The sequence below is a fragment of the Durio zibethinus genome, chromosome 4 (genome assembly GCF_047325235.1).
Source record: "Durio zibethinus cultivar Kanyao isolate XHJ-2024 chromosome 4, ASM4732523v1, whole genome shotgun sequence".
Lineage (NCBI taxonomy): Eukaryota > Viridiplantae > Streptophyta > Magnoliopsida > Malvales > Malvaceae > Durio > Durio zibethinus.
The window spans coordinates 34,103,167-34,111,558 of NC_143165.1; the positions used below are offsets into that span (position 1 = coordinate 34,103,167).

The following is an 8,392-nucleotide window of genomic DNA, read 5'->3' on the forward strand; positions in this document are numbered from 1 at the left end:
AATTTATTTAAATAATATAAAAAATAAAAAAATAAATTTAAAAAATTAATGAACAAAATTGAATCAATAAAATTTAATTCAAATTGAATTATATAAAATTTCATTCAAATTCAAATTAAAATTTAAAAATTAATAATTTTATATATTAATTAAAAAAATCAAATAAAATCCAATTCATTATTACCCTTATTAATTGATAACTCACTTTCATTTTTAAATTAATAAATTCAGTTAGATTAAATTTTTCTAAATTAATAATTTAATTGAATTAATAAAAATAAAATATGAAAACCTCAAAACAGAAAACCCCTCAAACTAAAATTCAAATAATTAGATTTTAAAATTAACAAATTTAATTCAAATAATAAATATAAATTTAATTTAATTTAACTAATTTAATTTTAAATAATTCAATTCAAAATTAATTAAATTAACTAAACAATAAACTCTCTCACATACGAACATTGGATTCAAAAGTAATCCAATTATAAGCATTTTAATAATAGAAGAATTTTCTTTTATTCATGGGTAGTAAGAGAAATCAGATGAACAGATAATCTCTTTTAGCTTACATAATGTATTAACCCTTTTCCTCTTCCCCTTCCGGAACCTACATATCTATAAAAGAGATGAACAAGAAAGAACTTCTATCAAAAATGATATTACCCCTTGATCACACACAACATCATCTCTACAAAATTCAGCACCCACTCCGATTTAACGTTTGGATTGAGCACTATTAACCATATTGGAGGAACTTTGAGTCCAAAGACACCCATGAGACCTGGGAAATCAGTCTCCCAAACATAAAATTTTAAATTTTTTTAAACCTAAGATTGTCATGATAGTTGTCTACTTGATCGCATCTGTTGTGGCACAGCGTTCGTGGCACTGCGTGTTCGTGTGAGAAAAGAACCATTCCCACCTGAAAACATCATCCCGAAGAAACCGGAACTTGAAGACCCATTAGTTTTGTCTTCTGAAGTGCAATTCCCACAGGCAGCATCATGGCTACCTGATTCACCTACTTCCTGAAACCATATAAGTCACCATTGAGACCAAAAGGATGCATTTGGAAACATAACAGGAGAAATCAATTGTGTGTGTGTGAGAGAGAGAGAAAGACAGACAGAGGAAACGAAAAGATTAACCTTAAGGCCTGAAGCAGAGACGGCATTTCTTGGAGATCTTTTAACCTGCCAGAAGTCAAAGCAGAGAAGGGTTTTAATAAAGGGGACAAAAATGTTTTAGATCAAGCATTTGGACTGAAGCCATGATTTCTTTCTTTATGCAGGTCCTGAGGACCAATTTGGCTTAACAAAGAAGTCTCCTAAGATAATTTAAAAAATATCCCGTGGAACCAAATTTCTCCATGCATGCAAGATAAACATGACAAAAATCATTAACATCTACTGTAAAAATTGATAAAGTATTTGTCTTGTGGTTGAGTAAAAGATATAAGAAAAGCCAGAGAACAGAATCCCCTATTGTTACTTACCAAAAATAAGATCTTTTTTTTTTTTTTTGGGCAAAAATGAGCTTCCAAAAGTCCATTTTCTCATTTTCTGGTGCTCGGAAACTGAAAATTTGGTGAGCAATGGAAATGACTAAGTCAACGAAAAAAAAAAAAAACCTTGAAAAACAGAAATTGTCTTCCTATTCTGAAAAGAAGATGACAATTTCCTGGTTTATCCTCAACCCTTCAAAACCTCAACAGACCTTCCCTTCAAAACCCATGCCACGCAACCACCAAAATCCAATGGCCAAACAACGGCAACCACTGGTAAACACTCCGGTTCCCAGAGCCATGAATCGGCCTAAACTTCAAGATCTCCCTCTCCTACACACTCTCCTTTTCAGTCTTCAGACCCAAACCAACCCACCTCAAATCTCCCACTTACTTCTCTGGCCTCCTTCAATGGCAAACACTCATTTTCCAGCTCCATGGAAAGCTCCATTAACAGAGAACAACCTTCTACTCTGCTAATCTCCCAAACTGAGAAGGCACCACTAGCCTAAACTCTTCCACCAAGCTCTAATGGTCTCAATCTCCCTCTCCTCCAATGAAGGACACCACAGAAGACCAATCAGAATTTTAGCCAAGAAGCATTAATGTTCTGGAATTCTCTTTTACGCCAAATTGATGCTTTTTTTTTTATGATTATTCGTATGTATATAAAATTGTAGATTTGTGTGGGATAATACGGAAATTAATATGTTGCTCAAAATTATTTTGTTAATGATGATGAGAAATTATTATGCACGAGTTTGTGCATAAGAATTTACTCAAACTGGTTCAAGGTTCAGTAAATTAATTAGTTTTTATGGTGTTGCTAAAAAATTGTCAAAGAAATTTGCAAATTCTCTCATTGACAACCAAATAATAGAAAATATTTTTCATCATATCATCCAACAACAGAAAAAGCATTTTCCATTTCTGTGAAACAACCAGCCCTTAACCTCAGTAATATTCTGTTCTTTTAATTCTAATTCAGGACTCTGTCAAGTCAACTAACCTTATGAGTTCCATTGGAGTCGAAAGATGGCGATTCTACTGGTAACATGCGAGGCAAAGACCCAGTCTGCTTAAACACAAAGAAAAGAATTATCAGAACACATAACATGCAGTTTCAACCACTTGCTCATTAACTTCAACTTATGGAATCAGGAACTAAATTTTAACATCATTTAAATAAATTGGACAGGCCAAATATGCAACGAATTGCATCAAATATCAAATATGCATGCTAGGATTCTCAGTCTGATCAGACAAAAAAGGTGGACTGCAAGCCTGAGATTGACTGACCTATATTTGGTTGATGGAATTGAAACTAACTGAATAATAGAAAAACATAAAGAGGTTGAAAGGGACCAGTCTTGAAATTCTACCCTTAAAATGCATGTTCCGCATAGTCCAAGAGTTTTATTATTTAGCTTCAGAGCAAGTAATCATTCATCATCAGACCATGCATTAAACAGAAAAAAAAAAAAAAAAAGAGAAAAAATCTAACCCTTGATGGTGTTTTCATTGGTGCTTCAAGAGCTGGCCTGGAGGAACTATCCGGTGATGCCTGCAAGATTGAAACAGTCAGCATGATGAAACAGGAGCACAGGAAACAAGACGAAAGAAACATCTAAAATATGTGGCTCCAAAAGCACCAGTAGAACAATGATTCTGATCAACAGTGATCCAAAACAAGAACAATCATCACTTCAACGTTGTGTCAAGTAACACAATAATTGATAAGTACAATGAAATATTGACAAAGAGACACCAAGAAGAGAGAGAGAAAGATATAATGGAAAACATAAGAGTTCATTGAAGATAAGATACATAACATAGAGGAAAACACACCTGAATACGATCAGCGGATCTATTCCATTCCATGGTCTGGGCATAATCACACAGACAGTTTACTCCTTCATTTGTCATATCCTATGTAAATGATATAAAACCATACAAATTAACAAAAGCAATAAAAAGAAATCACTTTAATACAGCAGTGTATATTTATGTTGTTAATATAAGAATCACCTGTTTTCCTTCTAATCTGTTAATCTTACTTTCCTGAGAGAACACCCCCCCAAACAAAAGGAGAAGGTAGTCTTAGGTTCACATCCAGAAAGTATACAGACAACCACATTACAGCAAAATGTACAAATATCAAATCCTAGAATGCTTACCAGAGTTTGAACTACATAACGAACAGATTGAACATTGCTGTTTAGCATCTTCGATTTATCTTGTAGCAGAGAAACCTATACAGCTCAATCAATTTTCAGTGAATAACAATGAAACCTCTATATATGAAAATTAAGTTACTCCTACAATCTTATCTCACCTCGTCTTGTGTAGTAGTAGTAATATCTGCAATTTCATCCAGATGTTTATCCACACCTTCAATTCTTGTGGATAGATGTCGTCTGGTAGCCTAGAATGGAACAAGAAAAAATTAAAAAGGAAGAGGGGGCAAAGGAGAATTCCGTCAATTTACTAGGTAAAACACTGGAATGAAGTATGGAACGCAGAAACATGTAACTCGTTACTTGAAACTTTCATATCGTGCGGCCATCCAGGGATTTAGCCAGTGTAGCTTATCATATAAAATTCACGAACCATTTAAATGAGAAAAAGTTATGCCAAAAAAAGAAAGGCTTGCCGAGATTGACGAGTAAACACTCTCAAGCTGCTTGGCTATGGCATCACGTGCATCAGATAAACTACGCCTTGTTGCAAACATCATATCAGGAAGTCTCCAACCCTGAAATCATTCAGGAATATAACATTAATACTCTAATTAAGAGTAAAGTAACAATTTTGAAGCAAAAAAATCCAAGAAATGGCATAGAGCGGCAATTCCTACTTCTGTCTCCTAAAACAAATATATATAATTTACTAATCCCTAAACTGAAGTAACAAGAAATTAAAATTCTAAAAAGATGTGTTTAAATATTTATCTACCAAGTACTTCCAATACCTTTCTCAAAAATATTTTACATTCTTAAAGTGTAAAATTTCACCGCTTAAGAATTATCATCAGCTCCAATTGCTGAGTTTGGTCATCCATCATTCTTAAGAAATTTCTCACCAACTGCTCAAATATCCAAGATTTAAGTTGTTTCAAGATCCATACCATGTGTATGTGGGAAAAAAAAAAATCCCTGCTTATCAGTCTTAACTCTTAACAAACTCTTCATTTGAGAAAAGGTAGGGATTACTGACAAAAAAACAATGAACTTGAAAACTGTATAAAAAGAATGACAACAAACCAACTGAAATCATAAAACAGGCTTCAGCCTTAGGTGACAGAAGAACAAGCCAGCAAAGTACTGGCCATTTTGAATAGATTGGCAAAAATATCTGCCATGGCGATAGAGAAAATGTGAGTAGTGCAAGAAATTTTTATGTGGCTTAGTTATCAGAGAAATGCAACCATCTTATTATTAGTTGCTTCATGGATAACCTATGCACATTAATACACTCAAAAGGAATAAAAAATCATTACCTTCCACCAAACATAGCCATATCCAACTACTACAACAACAATGATTATGCTGTATTTACTGGTACCTGCATGTGGCAAAAACATTCCAAACTAATGCTCAGGAACTGGATAGTGTTGAATTTAATTGATGTTTATTGGAAATTATCATGTCTCCAAAAAGAATTAAGTATAGAAAGAAAACAGTAGCACGAAAACTGATGAGTGTCAAAAAGAAAAGAAAAGAAAGTGTCAACAGCTAATTAAGAAAAGGGATCCTCAGCATTTGCTTATTCATACAGATCCATAATAGTTGAGCGTATTGCATAAAAGAAATGACAAGAGAATGCAATTTGGCATAATTTTGTCAAAATTTCTAGTTAGAGTATGTGCCATTTAGAGCAAGATGAAAGGCATATATATTTTTCCCTGTCAAAGAGTGGAAAAATTCATAACCTGTTCCACGTCCAGTTACAATCGTAATTGGTCTGTTTGATGCCAAGATTTGCAGCTCCTGCCTTAGGCTGCTAACCTGTAAAAGTAAACAAGTTTGAACAATATATAATTACACAAATTTAAATACACATACTAGTATCAGGATAACAGGGAGCTACTGAAATGATCAGCACACCAAATTAATAACAAAAAGTTGATGAATGCTTAGCATTAACATTTAAATAAACAGGATAATCAGTAACGAGCACAAACTTAATCTGCGACTTTGCCAGATCACGTGAACATTTTTTCAGGATTTAAGTGAATGTAGAAATTTATAGTCTAATAAAATTTCTATTTAGCCACCCACTCCTTAATTACCATTATATCAAAATGTCACAAGAAAATAATCTTCAAGCAAATTCAACCTACTGCCATCACTAAAAAGAAAGATGTAAAATTATTATTTAAAATAATCATCAATCATGATGTCACAAATTTCTTTTCAATCATCATTTATTTAGTTAAAGGTCTGTGCATAAAAAGAAAAAGAAGCGAGAACTAAATAAAATGCATTTTCATCATTTTTCAATCGGCATTTCAATTTTCAACCATAATAATCAAACAAACAGAAATAGTTCCAAATATCAGAAACAAATGCGAATATACCACATTATTAGAGTATTATTCAGCAGTCATAATGGAGATAAAAGATCAAATGCAAACCTGAGCCATCAAATAGTCATTGCGTGGCTTGTTTACTGATGGAGTAGAATCATCATGTTTCAATTGCCGAAAAGCAAACTGCAGCAGGAGACAAATTATTCTAAGTCAGCAAGAAAGTAAATGCAGCATCATCTCAAATTCACATATTTTAAGGAACACAAAAAAACTGTCTTTAGTTTTTAGTCATGGCTCAGAAAAGTGGGAAAATACCTTCAAAGCACCAGAGAAAAAATCAGAAACATTTGACATGCGCCCTTCTTTCACAAGAATAGAGCCAACAATACCTAGAAGACAAACAATAGCTAATTGGTTAGAAAAGAAGTTCTTTCCAATGGCTGAGGCATAGGCAAATTGGTAGCCCCATTATTCTTTCCAAGGGGAATAAACATTAAAATAATAACATGTTCAAATATGAATATGCTATGTTTGAACAGAATCATCAACGCAATGATTCTGTCAAATTACTTCATTCATTTAGAACTCAAAAAGACGTAAACTATGTCTAAATTAAACTTGGCAATTGAAGCCTTCTTTCTTTTCTCAAAGGTAAAGTAAAGACCAAGCCCATGAGCTTACTATCTTAGATTAGAACAAGTTCATAGAATTATCATCCATTGGTATGCTTTGTGTTTCTAACAATTTTCATCAGGTTGGATCATCTTCAGCTAACAAAAACAAGATTCCATGTTATATTAGAATTCCAATCACGTCCTAAAGCTATGACCTTGGTCCTAATTTGCTATCTAACACAGCAGTTAAAACCCCCTAACTTCAATCCTAAACTCCTCTAAAATCATAATAATTGCCAAAACAGCCGCAAACCAGCAAACATTCATACTAACTCCACAATCAATCAATCAAAATATCCAATCACATAAAATAAAACCAGAGCTAATCCTACTTGAAATCGGGGGTCTATCTAAAACCCTAAATTTAGTTCCACTAACAAAAAAAATCAGTGCTAACCACTATAAAAAATCCAAACAACAACTGATTTTTAAGTCGAGAAAACGAAAAAACAACTAACCCAAAAAAAAAAATCACAAACAAAACCAAGCAACCTACTAAACTATAAAAATCCAAACAATAACTGAATTTTAAGTCAACAAAACGAAAAAACAGAGGGGAGGGGGAGGGAACGATTGTACGCACCTGCACCGACGAGTATAGTTAACTTGCCAAGGGGAAGAGGCATGACTAGCTACGCTACCTTGTGTTTGTAAGTTACGAGCATATATACGAAATAGTAGAGAGTAGCATGAAACAAAAAATTTGGATAACAAGAAATTGATTTATTTGATTTTTTAAAAATTATAAATTATTATTAATTTCTTGGGTTTCCACTTTCTCCACTCCGCTTCTGTTGCAGTTGAATCACGGGGGTTTGATTCCTGTTAACTGGAATCAAAGGTTTCGTTAATTTGTGTTTGCTAAGTTTGTTGGTTAATTCGATCAAGGCCTTTGAGTTTTTGGTAAATCACAGAAAAACAACCATGTCAAACGAATATGCTAGCATTGTCCTGTTTCATAATTACGAAATTATCCTGTATGTCCTTCCATGTTAAATATTAAAAAAGTTTTTGAATTATTTTAATTTTTTAAAGTTTTTATATTCCATTGTATTTAAATAAATTTTTATTTCAAACAAAAATTATATTATATTAATAATTTATTTAAGTATAAATTAAAAATTTAAGTTTTATTTGAATATAAATTAATGGTTAAAAGTTTACTTGAGTTCAAATTAAACATTAAAATTTTATTTAAATAAAAAAAATATAAAGATTTATTTAAGTAAAATAACAAAGTTTAAAGAGATTTTTATTTAATCTTCTATTTTTTTGTTTATTTTATTATTCTCAAATTTTTATTTTATTTTATTTTATTTTTGTTTTCTATAAATGTCATAAAGATTTAATTTTAGTTTTTAGTCAAATGACCTTTTTTTTTTCAAATAAAGTAAACAAGGATAGATTTTTTAAAGTTACATTCATAATCAATAATTACATTTATATAATCCACTAAATAATTAAATTTATATACAATAAGATTTGAATATGTACAAAATAAGGATACTAAATAAAAAATTTATAGACAAAATAAAGATAAATTTTAATACATTAAACAAAACAAAAGGTGATAATTTATTTTTTTATATAAAAATTATGTCACAGTGTATAAGTACGAGAATTAATCCATTAGACACAACAAATAGAATTTTACCAAATTTTTTTATATAGGTTTAATTA

At 31.7% G+C, this 8,392-nt stretch overlaps 1 protein-coding gene across 2 annotated transcripts; it reads right to left on the reverse strand.

The window, feature by feature from the left end:
- Positions 1-494: 494 nt before the first annotated feature.
- LOC111288209 (uncharacterized) lies at positions 495-7,472 on the reverse strand. 2 transcript variants are annotated; one of them, XM_022878994.2, is made up of 14 exons: positions 7,296-7,472; positions 6,354-6,427; positions 6,144-6,221; positions 5,439-5,514; positions 5,007-5,071; positions 4,161-4,262; positions 3,843-3,932; positions 3,685-3,759; positions 3,536-3,568; positions 3,356-3,436; positions 3,012-3,071; positions 2,517-2,582; positions 1,152-1,196; positions 495-1,031 (listed from the first exon to the last, which is right to left on the reverse strand). In XM_022878994.2, exons 1-14 carry the CDS (start codon positions 7,336-7,338, stop codon positions 840-842), a joined length of 1,080 nt encoding a protein of 359 aa, XP_022734729.2. In that variant the 5' UTR covers positions 7,339-7,472; the 3' UTR covers positions 495-839. The 2 variants fall into 2 exon arrangements, with proteins under 2 accessions (XP_022734729.2, XP_022734730.2); XM_022878995.2 differs by lacking the exon at positions 3,536-3,568 and having other exon boundaries at positions 636-1,031.
- Positions 7,473-8,392: the final 920 nt, after the last annotated feature.

Coding starts and splice junctions, on each gene's coding strand:
- LOC111288209 (XM_022878994.2), bottom strand. CDS start 7,338: ATGCCTCTTCCCCTTGGCAAGTTAACTATACTCGTCGGTGCAG. Junction 3,760..3,842: donor CTACTACTACACAAGACGAG/GTGAGATAAGAT, acceptor TGAGCTGTATAG/GTTTCTCTGCTACAAGATAA. Junction 2,583..3,011: donor CAATGAAAACACCATCAAGG/GTTAGATTTTTT, acceptor GTGTTTAAGCAG/ACTGGGTCTTTGCCTCGCAT.